The sequence below is a fragment of the Dipodomys spectabilis genome, unplaced genomic scaffold, assembly GCF_019054845.1.
Source record: "Dipodomys spectabilis isolate Male_0828 unplaced genomic scaffold, ASM1905484v1 ptg000026l, whole genome shotgun sequence".
NCBI classification, from domain to species: Eukaryota; Metazoa; Chordata; class Mammalia; order Rodentia; family Heteromyidae; genus Dipodomys; species Dipodomys spectabilis.
This window is the reverse complement of record NW_024870703.1, coordinates 11,287,038-11,308,866: the sequence shown is the minus strand read 5'-3', so window position 1 is coordinate 11,308,866 and position 21,829 is coordinate 11,287,038. Positions and strand designations below refer to the sequence as shown.

The 21,829-nt window shown below is 36.0% G+C and overlaps 1 protein-coding gene across 3 annotated transcripts in view; it reads right to left on the bottom strand.

Annotated features, from left to right (window-relative positions):
- Map4k3 (mitogen-activated protein kinase kinase kinase kinase 3) overlaps window positions 1-21,829 on the bottom strand; it is a 154,312-nt gene that overhangs the window by 50,108 nt on the left and 82,375 nt on the right. For 2 of the 3 annotated variants that reach the window (XR_006146949.1, XM_042675418.1), the window contains exons 7-15: window positions 19,503-19,545; window positions 17,374-17,446; window positions 9,995-10,126; window positions 9,734-9,796; window positions 9,570-9,651; window positions 9,363-9,473; window positions 4,682-4,760; window positions 1,740-1,798; window positions 303-365 (exon numbers count right to left, since the gene is read on the bottom strand). Coding sequence is in view for 2 of the 3 variants with exons in the window: in XM_042675418.1 (XP_042531352.1) it covers window positions 303-365; window positions 1,740-1,798; window positions 4,682-4,760; window positions 9,363-9,473; window positions 9,570-9,651; window positions 9,734-9,796; window positions 9,995-10,126; window positions 17,374-17,446; window positions 19,503-19,545 (705 nt within the window). In the remaining variant the exon portion in view is untranslated. The remainder of the gene's footprint in view (window positions 1-302; window positions 366-1,739; window positions 1,799-4,681; window positions 4,761-9,362; window positions 9,474-9,569; window positions 9,652-9,733; window positions 9,797-9,994; window positions 10,127-17,373; window positions 17,447-19,502; window positions 19,546-21,829) is intronic. The other variant, XM_042675419.1, reaches the window with a different exon arrangement.

Genomic DNA, 21,829 nt, shown 5'->3' with positions numbered 1-21,829 from the left:
CAAAACCTTGTACAAGTAATGTATGCTCATAAAAATAAATTTAAACTATAAAAAACCTTCATATTTGAATGAAAATTTAAGTATAAATATTTTTCATAAATATAAATACATTCTTATTTATTCCTACAGCTTTACATTTGGGTAGATTTATCTGTTATGGGAAAAACTGCTAGACTTCTTAATATACAGAAGCTTGCTAAATGACAAGCTATAGTATATAAAACTGAATGAAATATTTGATCTTAGAAAAAAAATCAAAACTAAGACAATGCTGACAAAGAAAATCAGAAGTTGAGAAATACCAGATTAGATCTTGCAGTGTAGTATATTTCTTCTGAACTGTCGAAAAAACCATCACTGTCGGGCTGTTTAGCAGAGAAACCCAAGAAACCCAGGTTATTTACACTTAGACTAAAAGCCAAAAATTCACAAAGGGAAACTCACAAATGATGTTAAATCCTGATAACAATTTTATTAAGGCTAATGCAAAGTCAATTTATATTAAGCAGCTTCTAAACAAGCAACATTGTAACTACTTTATATGCAGTTACTAAATTAGTACAGAATTTAAATACATGCAATGCCAACTTAAAAAGAGAAATAGAAAATCAATTCAGACTGCCTTAACAAAATATAATTAACATTTGTGAACTTCTTAATCTTCGCTATCTCTTACACAATGTCAGGCTTTAGTGTTAAAATAAGAGAAGTTTAAGACTTTTCCTCAATGTTCCTTCAAGCTGACGCACTGAATTACTCTTAAGATAAAGGCTGAGGACTCTGCATACCTTTCAGTCAACAACTGAGTTAAAGCAAGCATTACAATGAGAGGAAAAGCTCCCACTTATGTCTTTATTAACCTTTAATTAATTATTTTTTTCTGTTGGTTGTAGGGCTTGAACTCAGGGCCTGAGTGCTGAGCCTCTCTGTGCTCAAGGCTAGTGTTCTACCACTTAAGCCACAGCACCACTTCTAGTTTTTGAGTGGCTAACTGGAGATAAGAGTCTCATGGGGACTTTTCTGCTTGGGCTAGCTTGGAACCCTAATCCTCAGATCTCAGCCTCCTGAGTAGCGAGGACTACAGGCTTGAGCCACTAGCTCCCGGACTTTATTTTTATTTATTAAATAGGAAAGGGAAAAGTGTTAACATGTAATTTTAACTCTGGCAAAGTAATTTTATTAGGGTTAATTTTGCTTGATTTAAAGAAAATCTCATTTTTTACTTTTCCATGGAGTGCTAACATTTCAAATATTTACAAAGCAAGGTTGTATAAAAAAAAAATCACCCCATATGTGGAAAGGAGAATTAAAAAAAAATCCAAAGAACCATGAGAAGAATATTAGTACAGTTGGCAAGCCTCATCCACTTAAATGGGAAGCCTATTTATTATACATGGCTTATTTTCCTGAATCTATTGTGATATTTAGAAATCACAGCATTTATCTTAATAAATACAGATAAAGCTCCTCAAAGACTGAAAAACAAAAGTGAAAAAAATTATTACAGGGCCAGAATTAAAAGCATTTAATTGGAGGATGGCAAAACTAAAAGTTTTTTCAAAAACAATTTTGAAAATGTTCAGTATCAGCAACACAGATTTATTTATTCAGGATTTTGAAATTACTTACCATTTTGTTTCCCCAAATAATGACTAGTTTTTTAGTCTGCACCAGTATGTCACAAAGACAAATTAAAACATTTATTTTCATCATGACCAGTTGAAGACTATGCTACTTACAAGTTCATGATGTGGTTCTGTCTCCTTCCTTAAAGGTGGGTCAAATTTCACTTGACCAACTAAAAAAGAAGAGAAGTTAATATAGGATCTGTTTCTATATCTTTAATGATGTAATAATTTTAAGTCACTCCAATGCTAGCCAGGTACTAGTGGCTCATGCTGGTAATCCTAGCAACTCAGGAGCTGAAGCCTAAATAATGGTTCCAGGTCAGCCTTGGCAAAAAATTTGCTGGACTCCCATCTCCAGAAGAACCAGCAAAAAGCAGGGCTGTAGGTGTAAGTCAAGTGGTAGAGTGCTTATCAGCCAGCACCAAACCCAGTACATTCCCCCAATATACACATACAAAAGTTACTCCAAGACAAAGAACATTTAATTTTATCATCTACTATATATTAGTTTTAAGCCAAAGAATTTTTTTTGGGGGGGAGGGGTCCAGTCATGGGGCCTGAACTCTGGGCCTGGGCGCTGTCCCTCAGCTCTTCAGCTCAAGGCTAGCACTCTACCCTTGAGCCACAGTGCCACTTCTAGCTTTTTCTGCTTATGTGGTGCTGAGGAATCAAACCCAGGGCCTCAGGCATGCAAGGCAAGCGCTCTACCACTGAGCCACCTTCCCAGCCCAAAGCCAAAGAATTTTTAAAAGAATCTATTAGTTGGAAAGATAGCACTGAAGTCTATTTTTTGTTTTTTTTTGGCCAATCGTGGGGCTTGAAGTCTGTCCCTGCGCTCTTCAGCTCAAGGCTTAAGCTCTACCAATTAAGCCACAGTGACACTTCCAGCACTGAAGTCTTAAATGCTATTTTAATGGAAAATTAATCTGTTAGTCCTAGGCTGGCCCTCTCCCCTTTTCTATCTTCTCTCTTTGTATTTTGGATTAAACTCAGAGCCTAGTGTACACTAGAAAGCATATACTATACTGTCACTTGAGTTGTCAATCATGCTCCTAGACTAGGGACTAGGGATTTCCTACAGTTGAAAAGAAAAAAAAATGGTATTGTATGTATGCTACAATCAGGATATAAGTTGCTTCTGTGTATTTTTTTTGGGGGGGGGGGAGTCGGTCGTGGGGCTTGAATTCTGGGCCTGGGCGCTGTACCTCAGTTCTTCAGCTCAAGGCTAGTGCTCTACCACTTGAGCCACAGCGCCACTTCTGGCTTTTTCGCTTATGTGGTGCTGAGGAATCAAACCCAGGGCTTTATGCATGCAAGGCAAGCACTCTGCCACTGAGCCACCTTCCCAGCCCTATAAGATGCTTCTGTGTTGTGATCCAGTATAGGGGACAGTTTAGCTTGCTGTTGTGGTGAACAGACAGCAGTTAGTACAGTACTTGTGCAGTACTTGCTTGAAGATGACTCCAGTGGCTTTGGCCTTTTGGTGTTTATGAGGTTGTGCAGTCCTCTTCTACCATGGATTAGGGTTGGTAGGTATGGCCAAAAGAACACAGTGGAACTAATGGCTCATTTTCCAAGACAAGACATCTGTCTCTGTTGAATCATTTGCTCTGGAAGAAGCCCTTTTGTAAGCAGTCAGGCTGCATTATAAGGAAGTAAAGCTTCTGATTATCAGGTATCATTTCAGTAAGTCTGAAAGCAACCTTTGAGCAAAACCTTTGGATGACTGCAGCCCTAGGTGACATTCTGATTGCAGTATCATGAGAGGCTCTCAGCCAGAAATGCTTTGATTTGCTGTCCTAGATTCCTGACCCTCAGCATCTATGTAAGGTAACACATGTTTTAAGCTATTAATTTGTATGTGTGTGTGTGTGTATGTGTGTGTGTGTGTGTAACTGCTACAGTACAATAAATATGCAGTTAAAGAATAAATTAGCTAGACTAAACTTAACTGTACTACAGCCATCTTTTTTGGGGCGATTCTAATGTATGAATGTTTTACTATCTTTACCTTTCACTTCTCAATATTATTATCTGCTTTTATATTCTAAGTCAAGCATTCAAGATTATAAAATAACTTTTAGTAAGGTATTCAAACTAACACAGACCTCATCTTGGTAAAGGCCTATTAAACAGTTCTTTTAAACTTGTCTTAGAATTGCAAAACACAGTGGTAAAGTTACATGAGGAGTCTCATGCATCTATTTGACTCTTGTTACTGTTACCTGTGAATGCCTGTTATTCTCACTCAACACTAATAATCCCTGATTATGGTAATACTGTCTTACTAAAAGCCACAGTATAGCACATATTCAATTTCTCTGCCTGTACTCTGTGGATGAAATACAGTCCCAGAAAAGGAACCATTAATCAGACCTTCTCCTTGTATCTGTGTCCCCCAAATTTCCTACCATTACATTTCTGCCACAGATTCTTCCAGCATTGTCCCTGAGTGTTTTGCTCAAGGCTGGCATGGTATAGAGCTTGAGCAACAGCTCTACTTTCAGCTTTTTTTGGACAGTTAATTGGGGATTAGAGTCTCACAGACTTTCTTGTCTGGGCTAGTTTTGAATTGTGATCCTCAGATCTCAGCCTCCTGAGTAGCTAGAGTTACAGTCTTGAAGCACTATTATCCAGCTTCCAACAACTGTTTGAGCAGTTGATTATTACAGTCTGTAACACTGTTTATGCTTTGAAGAATCTCAAAAATTCCTATCTGTAAATGTCCACTGTCCAATTTTTTCCTATCATCGCCTTAGACATTATTTAATATCTACTGACTCACAAGCTACTAAATTTTAATGATCTCTCTAGATGACTTAAATACATATTCATAGAGATTTTAGAGATTTTGCTTTTCATTCTAAACAGTGCTATAACTTCACACATTTGCTATAAAAAATTTAAAGGAATAAACAAAATAAAATTCTGTGTTTATTTATCTTTACATTTAAAATGTTTACTGAGAAAAATTATCTGGAAGAAAATAATTATAACTAAATGACATCTTACTTTCCATCATAAATTATGAACTATGTATAATATATACTTACAGTTAATCTCTGAGCGTGTTTTTTCTTCTCTCACATTTCTACTTGTAGAGTGAATTCTATGTGGTACAGCAACAAGGGGCTAGAAGAAAAACACTAATTATATGTTTAAAGTCATAGCTTTATCTACAAAATCACTCAAACATGAAAAGCACTTCATTTTGTAACAATCAGAACAAAATACTGCAACTTATGACTTTTTGGGGGGAGGATGGTGAGAGTACTGAGGTTTGAACTCAGGCACTCTTAGCACTCCCAATCCTCTTTTGCATTGGTTACTTTTGAGATACAGCTTCAATCCTGTCTGGGTATGCATTTGAGCTGCAATCCACTTTTTTTGGGTTTCCTGTTGTAGCTGGATCACAGGCATATGCCACTACACTCCATTTCATTTGGTAAGATGGAATCTCACTGTGCAGGCTGGACTGAAACTCTGATTTCAGTCTCCTAGCACCTAGGATAATGGGCACATGCCAATGTATACAGCTATCAGTGGAAAAGGGGTCTTGAGAACTTTTCTGCCTTAAACCATGACCCTCAGGATCTCTTCCCAACTAGTTAGAATTACATTGGTGCCTGGCAAAGTTTTAGCATTTTGCTTGGCCTATGATCCTCTATTTATCCTTCCCATGTAGCTGTTGTGTCCAGCTTTCTATAAGTTGAGATAAGGTCTTGAAAACTTTTTGTCTAGGCTAGCCTTGCTCTGTAATCTTCCTGAATTCAGTCTCCTAAGTAGCTGGCTTCCAGACATTTTAAAAAGGTAACCACAATAGTAATTTCAACTATGAAGAAATAATGGTTTGCTTCAAGTTTCCTCATAATTTGAATGCTGATATAAATGAGATGTTGAAAAGCCTTGTAACTTATATTTGTAGGAACTTACAGATTTTACTTTTCAGAAGTCTTTTTTTTTCATTAAAATGTTGCTTCTCATCCCATCAGTTTCTCTGAGGTTTAGATGCTCTTTAATTTCCATAAGCAGAAAATAAGCCAGTATTGAATCCTTTTCCTTTAATCTGTACAGGAGTTTCATACCTTGCAATTATTACAGAATCTAACTAGCCAAAAGTGATAGCAAAGGAGGCTAGAAAACTTAGTTTCTGGGTAGGTCATGTGTTAGATGTCAAGAGTACTGATTTCAGAAAAATGAATGAACTAACAAGTGCAGCTTAAGGAAAGCTTCTGAAAGTGTAACAAACACTCCAAGTGAAAAGAAAAAAAAAAAGACTATGGCTGCATTATTTCCCTATTAGAACAGAAGAGATTTTCTTTTTACATGTACTGTTTAAAATGGTTATAACAGGAAGTGGGTTTTGTCCCCACTCCTTTTCAAAAAAATCCATGTTTAAAATGATTTGTTTCATGTATGGGAAAAAGGACGTGACAAGATTCTGTTAAATATGATCAGGATAATGAACGAATGCCCACTTGAAATTAAAATAGGCAGTAGTACATTAAAAACAATCTACAATAATGATAAAAAGTGTGTTTTCCAATGATGAAAGATTTAATTTAACTTTTCTAAAATGTTATTTCATATAAACAGAATCATTTCTGAAATTGCTCATCTGAACTTGAAAAGACAGACCTGTAGAAGGACACAGATTACTATTATTTAATTTGACAAAGTCCATATAGATATTCTCAAAAATTGAAGCTTTAATTTCTAAACATGAGCATTCTCATTATTCTTAGTAAATGTTATATAGTCACAGAAACCTACTATGATGAGTTTGTAAGTACACCAATAAATAGCACTTAGAAAAGTGATAAGAATCATTCTAATAAATTATATTTAAAGAAACCTATTCAGTGATGCATGGTTCCCATGATTTTCAAAAAATGTCTTGAGAATACTTCTTGAAAAAACATAAAATCTGTCCTTATAAACTATTTCATATTTTTTCAAGTGATTTTATTTCAAGAGTTTTGTGACTGCTATATCAGCAAATAACACAAATATCAGTAACATCCTTTCATTAGGGGGGATAAGAAAGAGTAATAGGGAGTAAATGTGATCAATGCACATTATATGTATGTATGGAAATATGACAATAAAAATTTTTTGTAGAATTAATATATGCTAATAAAAACACACTTACTCCCTCCTCCCCGCAGGCCATTAACATATGCACTTACAATGAGAACTAGATGAGAATACAAACATTGAACCAAATGAAGTAAAGATACAGATAATATAATAAACACTAGTTAAGACCGTGGGTTTTCCCCAGAGGAATTTTAGCTGAAGAGCCATGAAGAAATAGCTAGGGACATTTTTGGTTGTCACAAGAGATTAAAGAAGGCTACCATCATCTAATTGGTTTTTGGTTGTCACAAGAGATTAAAGAAGGCTACCATCATCTAATTGGAACAGGTCAGAGATACAGGGTGGTTACCTACAATAAAGGATTGTCTAGCTCAAATGTCAACAGTGCTCAAGTTAAGAAGTCCTGATAGAAGGGATAAAAAGCAATTGGTTTTTTCTCTGTCAAGAACTGACAAACTATGACCTATGGCCAATTTCCACTGCGATTGTTTTCATAAACCAAGTTTTATTGTACTAATACTCAAAAACCATCATGAACCACCTATGGTTACTTCTACTCTACAAGATAGTTTATAACTGTCACAGAGACTATGTGGTCTAAAATGTCAACCATAGTTTTGTTTGGCATTTTAAGAAAAAAAAGTCTGCCAACTTCAATTCTGGGTAATAATCTAAGACAAAGGAAATCTAAACATGTACTTACTTCTATCAAATTTATTCTTTGGATCTCACTTTTTTCAAGCACATATAACCAGGCACATATACTTTTACCAAAATCAATAAAAAAAATCCCTTAAAATTGCAGGAATTTAGAAAAATATGAAAAAAATTAAAAATATCCTTTATATATTTTGAACTTTTAAAAAAGCTAACTGCTGATAGTAAAAAAAAAAAAAAACCCTCAAAATATTTTTAACAATTTCATTTAAATGTCCTAATTATGGTTAGTGTGGTGGCCAGCTACTTGCAAGGCGGTAATATGAAGAATCACAGTTCAGTTTTGCAAAATCCCCCATTCTCAACCAACTAGTGGATTTAAAATTTTTTTGTTTTTCTAATAAGGTCTCATATTTATGCCCAAGCAGACCTAGACAGAGATCAACCTATTCTATGCTTCCTGAATAGCTATACTGTGCCTACTTTTTTAGTGGTTGAGAAGACATCTTTTTCTGCAGCTGGTTCTCTTGATTTTGGTATCTCAAGTAGCTAAGATTACAGGTGTAAGTCACCATAACCGATTAATGACATTTTTAAAACAAAGAAATGAAACATGTTAATTCTCACTGGCTGTAGTATCTATGTACTGTAGCTATTAGTCTATTTTTTCCAACTCTTTATATTTATGTGTGACAATAATGGAATTTATTTTTTGTTTTCTGGTCCTGGAGCTGAAACTCAAGGCCTAGGTGTTAACCCACCATGTCATTTTTATAGCAGTTTTCTACTGGACGCATCAAAGATTGCCTGTACAAGGGTTTTTAGAACTAGATTTTTAAAAACAAAATTAAAGTAATAAAACACAAAATACACCTAGTGTAAGATCAGGAATAGTTTATATCTTTGTCCTGTCTTGAACTCATTGCCTGGGCACTACCCTGAGCTTTTTTGCTCAAAGCTAGCACTCTACCACTTGAGCCACAGATCTGCATCTGGGTTTTTGGTTGTTAATTGGAGTAAAGAGTCTCAAAGGACTTTCCTGCACCTGCTGGCTTCAAACTATGATTCTCAGATGTGAGCCTTTTGAGTAGCTAGGATTATAGACCTGAGTTAACAATACCCGGCTTCCAAACCTTTTTCTTAGGCCTTCTACATAAGACTTGTATAAAGATATCTAACTGGAAGAATGCTGACTTGACAAAACATTCCTCTTTGACAAAGGACAATCTGAACATCTAAACCACTGGATGGCTTCATTCCATCATACCCTCTTTGAAATTCTTACCATTCCCAGTACATCCCGGTAGAGACCAAGACCATCTGCTTTTATTACAGATTCAGTAACAGAATCCTGCCATGTCACATATATTGAGTTTACCTTAGGAATCACAATCATTTCTTGGGCTAGGAATGTTACATATGCCGACAAAGTGAAGCTGTTTTTAATGCCAGTGTTTTTGTTATATTAGGGTTATTTTATTCAAAGAAATAGATTAGTTTGTTTTTATTTCTATACAAGACCATTAATGTTTCAGTCACCAACAAGGTGAATCATACCCTTACTAAGCAATATGAAGCATAGTACGAAGAGTATTTCAAGAAAAAAAATTAAGTGGAGTGTATGCTAACAGCTTGCTTAAGTGCTTTCTCTTTATTTTCTTCTTCATCCAAAAATAACTTTTTTGAAACTATGGTAATTGCAAAAGTGGATTAAAATGACTCTGCCTTTTCCATGTCAGACAATGCTTTTCTATAAGTAGTCAAAAAGAAAAATCTAGCACATGAAATCACAGGACAAAGACTTAATTATTCACCCAATGGTTTTTATTATTATTATTACTTAAAATTCCAGAAATTCAAAAATTGCTTCATTCTGTGTATATACCTCTCTCAAACATGTACACAAACACACAGACACAGAGACACAGAGACACACACACGGACATATACATGCTAGTTGGTAAAAACAATTCCTACCTCAGGATCATCATCATCAAAATCATGGTAAGTGGAATGATCTGGATTATTTACTTTATCCAGCAGCTCTATTGCCAAAGAACGTGTCAAGGGCTGTGTGACAAAAGGGTGCTACAAGAAAAAATACAGAACACTTATTTAAAATTTGACTAAACAATATCTTTTGAAAATAGGGCAAATATAGGCAAAATAGGGCAAAAATAATACCTGTAGCAACTTCTCAGCAGTAGGTCTTTTTTTGGGATTTTTGGTAAGTGCCATTTTCACAAAATGATGAAAACTATTTGACCTAAGAAATTTTGGAAATTAGACTTCTGCATTTCCTTTTTTGTTCATTTTGCTATGGAGGTTAATAACATAAAAATACTTACCACTTAATTTTATCTTTTAATTTAGGAGGCTGAAAATTGCTTTTTGTCATTAGAAATAATGCTCTGGAAAAAAATCAATGAAACACAGCACATCAGAAAAAATTAATATTCATTTTTAATAATATTATGAACCATATAATGATTTCCAATTCAGGTAAAGTAAGACTAAGTGAATTATTTGCGCATGACATAATAAATAACACTAAGAAGAAAAGAAGCTGTAGCTTCAGCACAGGATTCTTCCAATTTGGACACACTGACCTCATTGGGTGTAGGTCAAACATAGGAGGCTGAAGCTCGGCAAGTTCTATGGCTGTGATGCCTACCGCCCAGAGGTCACAGAGCTGATTATATCCCCCTTTCCTCTCTACAGCCGCGACTTCTGGAGCCATCCTGAGGAAACAGTCCAGAAATTAACTTCCATTTAGTGTCCTTTCCTTCCTACTCCCACTGAGGCACATGGAACTGCTGCCATCGAAAATTAAGGTCTATTTAGGCCTTGGTTTCTGAAAAATAAATATGTAGTATTTAAAAGGTCCACTTTTTCCAAGTTCTTTAAATCCTAGACAACCCTCCTTCCTCTCAAGTCTCTACTGGTGATACCGTTGCTACTTCACTGTCCATAAACTTATACAATCATGAGAACAAACACCCAAATCTGTTCATTTCTCAATCCCTCTTAATGAGAAATTATGCAAAGAAACATCTTTTATAATAATCTAATGTATATATACATACATACATACATGCATATATATTTGCTCTATATCTCCTTATATTAAGAAACTAGTAACTAGCCATTATTCTATCTTCACTGAAACTATCCTTTGGGGTACCAATGATTATCACAATTAGTATTTTTATTTATTATAAACTTTTTGATGTTTTCCAGTTTTAAAATGATGAAAAAGAAAGAAAATTAGGGTCTAGTTTATAAAAATGTATTTATTCAGAATAAAGTTACCTAAATTCAGTCATTTCTTTTTTACTTCTTTTAAGCTTCACTATAGTCTTATTCTAATTATACTTTGATTTTTATGATTACTTTCCAAATACATGTTCAAATTCTAAACCGTAATTTTGGAAACAACTATTGGAGATAAATATTACAACTCTTCTAGTTGGAAAAAACAATTTACACAAGTGTCTTATAAACACTCCTTCATCTTCCTACTATGCCTTCAGCAAAGCTAGCTCAGGCAAGTTAAAAATACAATTTAAATAAAACCTCTCTTAACTTTCAAAACATTTGGTATTAAAAATCAAGAATCTTCCATAAAAATTCAAACTGTAGCAAGTGAAATTAAGTGTGTTGGTTATTCTGTTACTGGGAATTAGATTCCACCTAGCTGGTAAAAATGCCCTAGCAGAGGGCCAATGCATATAGGTGGTAGCTCTGAATGAACCAGGCCTTCCAAAAACACATCAGCTGATGCTCTCCACCCCTGTGGAAAACACAGAGATAGTTTGGCTGGTGTACTTCCTTTGCTGCTGGTTATGTTGTGTCATGAGGCTCACAGTCACTGGGCCCTTCTTTGCATATATTTCATGTGTATATTTGTTATTGTAAATATATAATCTACTTAAATATTATAAAATCTGATTTATTACAAAGATAAAGAATAAGCTGTAGTAAAAACAATGAATTCATTTTTTAAAAAAGCTTGTTACAGTTTCTAAAGACAAACCAAAAAGTCCTAGCAAATTAGAAAAGAATGTAACAACTGCAAAATAGTATGGAAGGCTAGACAATGTGATTCTCTTTGGGTGACATTTGAAAAGAAAAGGCAAACCTGTAGAAAGCAGAATCACATCAGCAGTATCAGATGTAAAGATGGAAGTGATAATTTACTAATACAGGATAAAATGAAATGTTTTTGGATGATGGAAATCTGTATTGTGTGTATCTAAAAAATTAATACCTCATTAAATTGTGCCTCATTAAACCTGACTTTATAAAACACTACTAGGTATTGAACTTAGGACCTCAATCTTGCTATGCAAATGTTCTACTATGTCAGCATTATCCCAGACCTTAAAATTACTTTCGATAAGAAATTGCATGTCTTTACATTTAGATCACTTTTGATAAAAAAAAAAAAATTGTGTATCTTTACATTTAGATGGGAAAAACATGGTACTTCTAGTAGGGATCTAAAGTGTGAGTGTTCTCATAACTAACTTTACCTAACTTACAATTTTATATATTCTCAAGGTATTTTCCACACTTCTGTAAAACAGGTAAGTTTTTAATCTCTGGGGCTCAAGGTGGAGTCCTATCAACATTTACTGAGAATGTATACAGAATCAGGTTAGGCTCCAGAGATTCACTGAGAGAGTTCCTTCTTCAACAGGTCCACAATCAAACTACAGAGACAAGAGTTCATAAAAAAAATAACAGCTCTTCAGGTCCTTACTCCTCTCAAATAACAAAATGACACAAGAAAGGTCAAACTGAAGGTAAAGAAGAAAAGAACAGCTAACAAGCCAGTTAGCCTGAAAAAGGAATAAAAGCTGAACTAAGGATAAGTGTAAAAAGAAACTAAGTATTTGAAAGTATAAAACTGTCAATAGTTCTCCACCGAGCCCCAAGAATTATTCCTTCCCCATTCCCACAAGATAACCCTCCCCATGCCAAATAAGAGAGGCTTTGGACTTGAGCATACCAAGAATAAAGGAGAACAGTGGGTGGAGGAAGAAGACATGACTTGGTAGATGTGTGTGTAGCAGACCAACTTCTTTCAACTGCTTACTTCTGGAACACTAACCACCAGGCTTATGCTTTACTTCTCAGGGACTAAGAGCTACGAATTAGCTGTGGGGTTTTTTTTTGTTGGTGGTGGTGGATTTGTCTGGAGACAGTCTTATTATGTTGCCCAGCTTAGCTTAATCTCTAATACTCAGGTGATCCTTCTACCTTAGACTCCCAAGTAGCTGGGGTTAGGCTTTTTTTTTTTTTATTTTGGTTGGTTGGTTGTGGGGCCTGGGCTATCCCCTCTGCTCTTCAGCTCAAGGCTAGCCCTCTACCATTTGCGCCACAGCGCCATTTCCAGGCTTTTCTTCTTATGTGGTACTGAGGAATTGAACCCAGGGCCTCATGCATGCAAGGCAAGCACTCTACCTCTGAGCTACCTTCCCAGCCCTGGGTCGGGCTCTTAAGTTAACTTATAATGTTTTGTTCTTCAAAGCGAACTAAAATACGAGGATTACCAATTTTTTGAGAGAAACCACCTCATGAAAGTATAAAAAGCCAAGAAACTCTTATAAAAAGTAAAACAAAAAAAAAATCACTTTTAAAAAGTGAGACTTAGTATTGGCACAAAACTAGACCTAAGATCAATGGAACAGGCTAGAACATCTGGAAATAAAACCATATACTTATAGTTATCTGATATTTGATAAGGGGGCCAAAGATATATGGCAACAAAAAGATAGCCTCTTCAATAACTGGTTGTTTGGAAAGCTGGACGTGCACATGCAGACAACTAAAAGTGGATACCTCTTAACCACCATGCACTAATAATCAGCTGTAAGTTAATCAAAAACCTCAACCTCAGACCTAAAACTTTGAAATTACTCCAAGGAGTAGGAGAAACACTACAAGACATAAGCAGAGGCAGAAACTTTTTGAGGAGTCCTAGGGGCATAGCAGGAGAGAGACTTGACAAATGGGATTACTAAAACTAAAAAGGATAGTTACTAAACTAGAAAGACAACCAACAGACTGTGAGAAGTTCTTTACCACCAACACTTCTGACAAAGACCTAATATCCAAAATATACAAGGATCTCAGGAAACTAACACTTCCTACATTTAATAAACCAATCACTATTTGGGCAAAGAGAGACTTTTTTTTTGGTTGGTCATGGGGCTTGAACTCTGGGCCTGAGTGCTGTCCCTGCACTGTTCAGCTCAAGGAGCACTTGAGCCAACAGTTTTCTGTTGATTCACTAGTGATAAGAGTCTCACAGATGGGCTGGGAAGGTGGCTCAGTGGTAGAGCGCTTGCCTTGCATGCCTAAGGCCTGGGTTCGATTCCTCAGCACCACATAAGCAAAAAGAAAAAAAGCCGGAAGTGGCGCTGTGGCTCAAGTGGTACAGCTGAAGAGCTGAGAGACAGCGCCCAGGCCCAGAGTTCAGGCCCCACGACCGGACCACTCCCCCTCCTCACCCCCCCCAAAAAAGTCTCACAGACTTTGCTTCCCCGGCTGGCTTTGAATGGCAATCCTCAGATCTCAGCCTCCTGAGCCCGTGTGAGCCACGGAGTCCCAGCAAAGGAGAGACTTCTTAAGAGGGAAGAACGGCAAAGAAATACATGATTAAATGCTCAACATCTCTGGCCATAAAAGAAATGCAAATCAACACAGCTCTGAGATTCCAACTCATCTCTATTTGACTGGCCAACACTGTGAGTTTGAATACCAACAAATGCTGGCGAGGACATGGGGAAAAAAGGAATCCTATTGCACTGTTGGTGGGAATGTAAACTAGTACAATAACTTTGGACAGAGAGTCTGGAGGTTCCTCAAAAAAACTAAACATAGATCTTCCTTATGACCCAGCCATACCTCTCCTGGGCATCTACCCAGAATATCATGAACTAGGATATGAGAAAGACATCTGCACATCCATGCTCACTGCCTCACTATTCATAATGGCCAAGATATGGAAACAATCCAGATGTCCTTCAAAGATAAGTGGATCCAAAGAATGTGGTACCTATACACAATGAAATTTTACAAAACCATTAGAAAGAATAATAGGTCAATTCCAAGTTAAAAAGAGACCAATATAATACGTCCCACTTAATTTAGATACATGCAAAATATTTACTTGGCTTTATTCCATTTTAATGCTCCAAAATAAACAAAGATTTGTAAGAAAAAAAAGGACAATAGGTCAATTGCAGGGAAATGGATGGACCTAAAACAAATCACGTTAAGTGAGCTAAACCAAACTCAGAAGACAAACGGCACATGGTTTCTCTCATATGTGGAAGCTAGATCTAAAATTCACTGGGACATAAATTATACAGGACTCTGGGTATTCATTCACACACAGTGAGATCAAAGGAGAAACTCTTAGGAGACGAACATAAAGGTGCAATGCCTATGTGTATATGATCATATAAAATGTTTATTGAAATGGACTCCAGGAAACGGAAATGAGTTTTTTCTTTGTGGTTGTTTTCATTTCCTTTTCTTTTTGTCTTGTTTGTTTGTCTTTGGGAGGGAAAAGAGAAGTACAGAAATGGAAGGACAAACAGTGAACAAATGCAGCAGTGGTACTCTCTAGATACTATGTTGAAAATGAACTACACAACTTGTGGATGGGGATAGGAGGGAAAAACTGGGAGGAAATGAAGGAAGGAGTGACACTATCCAAAAAGAAATGTACTCTTTAGTTGATTTTTGTAATTGTAACCCCTCTGTACATCACCTTTATAACAAAAAAAAAAGAGAGAGAGAGAGAATAAAATTCATTCAAGTGGTCAGAGACAAAACTAATGAGTTCCAGGGGGGAAAAAAGTACAAACAAAAAAGAAAAATAAGACCAAATAAACAATTCAGAAGTATGTCCCAGAGATGAAAGATATAAGTCCTTGGATTAAAAAACACAAATGCTTGTCAGGTATGGTGGCTCCCATCTATAATGATGGTAGTGTACCCATGACAGAAGAGGATGGTCCAAGTCACTGTGGGCATAAACTCAAAACCCTATTCCAAAAATAATAAAAGCAAAAAGGGTCAGGGAAATGGTATATATGGTAGAACACCTGCCTAGCAAAGAGTATCTCAAAAATTTTTCTTGAAGGGGCTGGGAAGGTGGCTCAGTGGTAGAGTGCTTGCCTTGCATGCCTGAGGCCCTGGGTTCGATTCCTCAGCACCACATAAAAAGGGAAAAAAAGCCGGAAGTGGAGCTGTGGCTCAAGTGGTACAGCACTAAGAGCTGAGGGACAGCGCCCAGGCCCAGAGTTCAGGCCCACGACTGGACCCCTCACCAAAAAAAAAGAAAAAAGAAAAAAAAAATTTCTTGAAGTGCATCATTATGCTACACTGGCGCCATGCTGGAAGAAGGCCACATTTAAAGGAATGCATCATGATGCTATCATACTTCTCACTAGTACTGAAGAAAAAGACCCACTAGCAAAACACTTTAAAAAATTCTAACCTAGAATTCGATATCTACTCAAATGATTAATCGAGAGTGAAGCCAGAAATGCAAAGTCTCAAAAATGCAAAGTCTCAAAAAATTTACTTCCATGTACCTTTTACCATAAAGATATTAAAATATGTTTCCTTCATAAGAAAAGAGGAAGACTTAGAATCAAAGAAATCACCAAGGTAAAGCACTCCAGGGCAAAGCTATGCAGAACAACTATAACAGGACTGGAAAGAATTATTTCATGAACACAACAACAACAACAACAATGATGACAACAAAAAACTCAACCATCCACAGTGAAACCAACCAATTGGCCAAGTCATCAAAACTCAGGACTGACAGTTTGACAGGCTCCATGGTATAGCAAATTTTATAGAGGTATCATACAGAATTAGAAAATATGGAAAAGTATGAAAAGTGTTATCTTGGCATTAAAAAAACCAAGCAAAAAAACTAAAGGGCTGGGAAGGTGGCTCAGTGGTAGAGTCCTTGGCTTGCATGCATGAGGCCCTGGGTTTGATTCCTCAGTACTATATAAGCAGAAGTGGTGCTGTGGCTCAAACGGTAGAGCGTTAGCCTTGAGGGACAATGCTCAGGCCCAGAGTTCAAGCCCAAGACTGACCAAAAAAAAGAAACTAAGCAAATTAAAAAGTATTAAATGAGGAAAATAATTCAAGAGAATATATTGAGTATATATTATTAATATATCACTTAACTAATAGTAATATATTGATATTATTGATAATGACAATACATGAGTATGTATTAATTGAATCAGCAAGTACATTGTAATAAGATGACTGGAAGATGGATGAGAGCTAAAACCTTCACCTACTATTCATAAGTCTACTTAATGGAATGAACTGAAACAGTTGTGAACCTGTCCACCACTAGTCACAGTGCTTAGTATTTTAACTGGTACACAGTAAACAAAAAAGAAAAATAAGACCAAGAATAACTGAGTAAACAAACAAATGAACAGAAGAGCGTTTATTTGATGGTCAAAGATTCCCTAGAAGACAAATTACTCGGTAAGAAAGAAAGGTCTGTGGATGACTACTAGAAACAAGCTTAAGTGGACAGAGGCCTCACTATAGAAGACTTCAAATGCCAAGAAATCCCTATTTAAGCTTGGATTGTAGTCAATCTTACAAAATGTTTTGAGCAAAGGGATACTGTGAATAGAGTAATGTTAGCATATAGAAGTGGAGAAAGATACACATAAAAACATCTTGGAAAATATATGTAAGTATGGATTTTCCAACAAAACTAGAAGGCTCCTGAAAACACCTTCAATCTCTAGGGGTTTTTCTGTCTGATAAAAAATTATGACAGGATTATTTTGTCAAGTAATTCTATACATAAGTATATATACCTAAATTACTTGTTGATAACCTTTTTAGTTTATAGCTTTAGAAATACTATATCCAATAATAATAGAACAAAAAGATTAAAAATCAATTAAAATATAATTACCAATATGGTGTACCAATGAAAGACTTCCGCTTGGCAATTGTAGCTGTTATCTGTGCAGATACTCCAAAATCAGCTATTTTTTTAAAAAAAAGTAAAACATTTAGAAATATAAAATGAGAGAAAATAAAATTGTTTATTGAAAGTGAAAAACTGTAAGTTAATTTTACAGATAAGAGATATTTTCCAACACTACACTAAATTTTTAACTTTGATGGACTAGTGTTAAAATACTACAAAGCAGTCAGTGTATATTACAGCCAAATAGAGTCCCATATGAACCAAATAACAAAGGGTAAATATCAGTAATTGTTTTCATTTATCTTAAGGTTCATTTAATTTCAGGTCATATGTTTACAACCATCCATGCAGAACAAAACTCCAATATGTACTTCCCTATTCCCAAATCTCTCTTGAGAAAGGCAGAGTAATATTTCTAATTTTTATTTTATTTATTTATTTTGGTGCGAGCCCTGGGGCTTGAACTCAATACCTAGGCACTGTACCCTTTTTGCTTAAGGCTAGTGCTCTACCACTTGAACCACAGCGCCACTTCTGGCTTTTGCTGAGTAGTTTATTGGAGACGAGTCTCATAGACCTTTTTACCCTGGCTGGCTCTGAAACTCAATCCTCAGATCTGGCTGATATAAACTGTTCATTAAGTCATCAAAAATTAGATTAAATGAACAGAACTTATCTTCTCTATTTTTCTTATATTTACAAGTCACTTACAAAGACTCTATTATATGTTAATTATGCTATATAACATATTAAATATTTTTAATCAGATTCACTTTATAGTTTTATTTTTATTTTATTTTTGGTGGAGCTAGGGATTGAATTCAGGGTTGTGAACATGCTAATCAAGGGTTCTAACTACTGAGCCAACATCTCCAGACCTATTGATAGCTTTATAAAACTTCAAATAGTGTATTTTGACTTATGAAATTCAGTATGATTTAGTTCATATTTGTCCTAACTCACATATTTGTTACCCTTTAATACCTATATGATAAAATTATTATATTGAGTCAGGACTGGCCATAATCCTAGCTACTCAGGAGGCTGAGATCCGAGAACTGAAGCTTGGAGCCAATACAAGCAGACAAATCTGCAAGACTCTTAGCTCCAAATACCCAGCAAAATGCTGACTAGAGGTATGGCTCAAGTAGAGCACCAGCCTTGAGGGGAAAAAGCCTAGTGAGAATGCTAGGCCTTGTGTTCAAGCCCTAGCACCAGTACCTGCGCACGCACGTGTGCGCGTGCACACACACACACACACACACACAACACAAATAATAATATAAACACATAAAGTCACTATACTGAACATTTTTCCTGTTTTAGCTTTCGAATTAAGTCATAATTTATAACTTTAATTCCTAACTTGAACCAAAAAGTAATAAAATGAAATAAAGTTATGTTTAAAATAAAGCAACATTCAGCATTTAAATTACATTCTTTTATAATATTGTGTTTGTTTTTATTTTATTTTTTACTTTTGGTAAATCATGGGGGTTGAACTCTGGGCCTGGGTGCTGTCCCTGTGCTCTTTAGCTCAAGGCGAGCACTTTACCGCTTGAGCCACAGAGCCACTTCCAGTTTTCTGGTGGTTTATTGGAGGTAAAAGTGTCACAGACTTTCCTGCCTGGGCTGGCTTTGAACCGTGATCCTCAGATCTCAGCCTCCTAGTAGCTAGGACTACAGGTGTGAGCCATTGGCACCTAGCTTTGTGTTTGTTTTTAAAGCTGAAGTAAACAATGTAAGATTTAATAAATTTGAGGCACTGTTTTTTTAAATTTCTGTGTTTTTTTGTCATCAACTTGTACATATCTTTAACTAGAAGTCCCATTCTTGAAATTAAAAATGAAAGAGTTCCCAAATGATATTATGTCACAGTATTTTTGCAATAAAGCTGTCTCATATGAAGGACAGATTTTATTACTGCTTAAGAGGAATCAGACAGAGAGGCAAAATATATTAGACCTTGAGAATCCCATCTAAAAACCCATCAATACTATCTTTGGAGTGCAAATCTACTCCTATAAAGCAAAACAAAGGCCCCAAACAATAAGTATAAACTATGTTTAAGAATTACATTGGTGCATGTGGTAGAATTCACATTTACTTACCCAATTTTACATGGCCATTATCCGTTAATAGAATGTTAGCTCCCTTCAAAGTGAGAATATTTTAGTTAAACAGAAAGACATTATACTAGATAGGACATATAATATCAAACACATTTATTTAAAATAATCCCAGCCTTAGACATAGAAATACTTAAAAATAAAGTATGCAATTGAAATGTCTAATTACTATATTCAAAGGAAACTTAATGTCCATACTTTCAGCCAACTTGACTATTCTTATATAACATTCTGTCTTTAGAAAAGCTGCTATTAACGTATTATAAATGCTAACATAAAGTGACATATTCAGTTTTCATCTTATACTTCCTCAATGCCTATACATCATCACAACACTAAAATGCTACTTTACCATGCTATGTTCAGTGGCTTAAATTACACTTTAAACTTGGTTGCTATTTCCTGTTTAAATAAGAACAAAATAAAAAACCCAAGAAACCCTCTCTTGCTAGGAATTCACAATCACTGAACCAGTGCTAGCATAATCATGGAAGGTATTTATCCTAATGAGTTTAGGATAATTCAACTAGCCAAAGGCACACAGTATTAAAATGTCACTCATTTACATGACTTGATAGCATTTTAACCACTTTGCTTCTTGACCTGAGTTCAAAGATAATAATGACTATTCCATCTTAAACTAATGGTATTACAGGATTTTCTCTCCTCCTTTTCTGTACCTTTAAATGAGTTAAGTCAAAGTAGGTAGGTTCTTTAATCTAAGGTGCTGTTAATAATAAAGTATAGGCTTAGGGAGAAAATTTGTCCCACATATCTCTAATCAACAGTAAGAAGAAACAATAGAAGATGAAAGGGAGAGGGGAGATGAAGAAGAGATTTCCTGCCTCCAAGTCAGTGAAGCTGATTACACCCCTGATACTCTGCAGCTCTACAGAATAATGAGTAAAGGGAGAAAAAGAAGAGATAGGAGACTACAGCAGGGCTTTTAACTTATCTACAAGAACATTCCAGGAAGAATGAACTGTAAACACAAGGACTCAAGGCCAGAATGAGTAAAACTGAGTAGACTGCAGTGTAAGATGAGGTCAGAGAAATGAAGGGCCAGATCATTAGAGGGCACTGTGAAAGCATCTGGACTCCAAAATGAGGACATGGTGAGATGGCAGGAAAGTGACAACACCTAACTTTAAAAGTGAGAGTTTTGATGGCTTCTACAGAAGTCCAGGAGAAGTCCACCCAAGTCCATAGAAGAATGGTGGTGGAGGCCGAGTAGAGACAGCTGGTTAGAATTTACTCAAACTCTGACAAAAGAAGACCAAACTGCCTAGACAATCTCATCACCTATTAATTTCATACTTTCCTCCTCCTCTTCTTTCTTCCAATAGAGATTTTACATTCTCTAAAATAGTCTTATATTTTTGAATCTTTACATACTTGCTTTTATTCTAATCTCTATCTGTGTATATTTATTTTATGCATATTGTTCTAAAACCAATATGAACTTGAAACACATGCCATTACTAATTGGAATGCATGCCAATACTACTTAAAATGCATGCCAAATTTCACTTCTGACAAATATCAGTTCTTCCAAATTACCTCAGCAGCAATAACATAGAGCTTTCTTTTTTTTTTTTTTTTTTCTTTTTGGGTCCGGTTGTGGGCCTGAAGTCTGGGCCTGGGCGCTGACCCTCAGCTCTTCAGCTCAAGGCTAGCACTCTACCACTTGAGCCACAGCGCCACTTCCAGCTTTTTTTTTCCTGCTTATGTGGTGCTGAGGAATCGAACCCAGGGCTTCATGCATGCAAGGCAAGCGCTCTACCACTGAGCCACCTTCCCAGCCCTAACATAGAGCTTTCTAAGTTTATTAAATATAATAAAATCTGAGTCCACTGAAATTTCAAGAACTTGAGATCATGAGTAAATAAGGGAATTTTCTGAGAAGAAAGTCTATGACCTTCTTCAGATACTCAAAAGAGTGACATGATTTGTCCTAATTCCAAAAATGGCTAAGAAATGTCATACTAAAGAAAGCTTGAGAAACAAAAGGAGAAGGATGAACAGGCATTAAAAAATGAAATGAAGGGCTGGGAAGGTGGCTCAGTGGTAGAGCGCTTGCCTTGCATGCCTGAGGCCCTGGGTTCGATTCCTCAGCACCACATAAGCAAAAAGAAAAAAAAAAAAGCCGGAAGTGGCACTGTAGCTCAAGTGGTAGAGCACTAGCCTTGAGCTGAAGAGCTGAGGGACAGCGCCCAGGCCCAGAGTTCAGGCCCCAGGACCGGACCAAAAAAAAAAAAAAAAAATGAAATGAAGAGAATCTAAATTGGAGCGATGGCAGCACCTCTAGA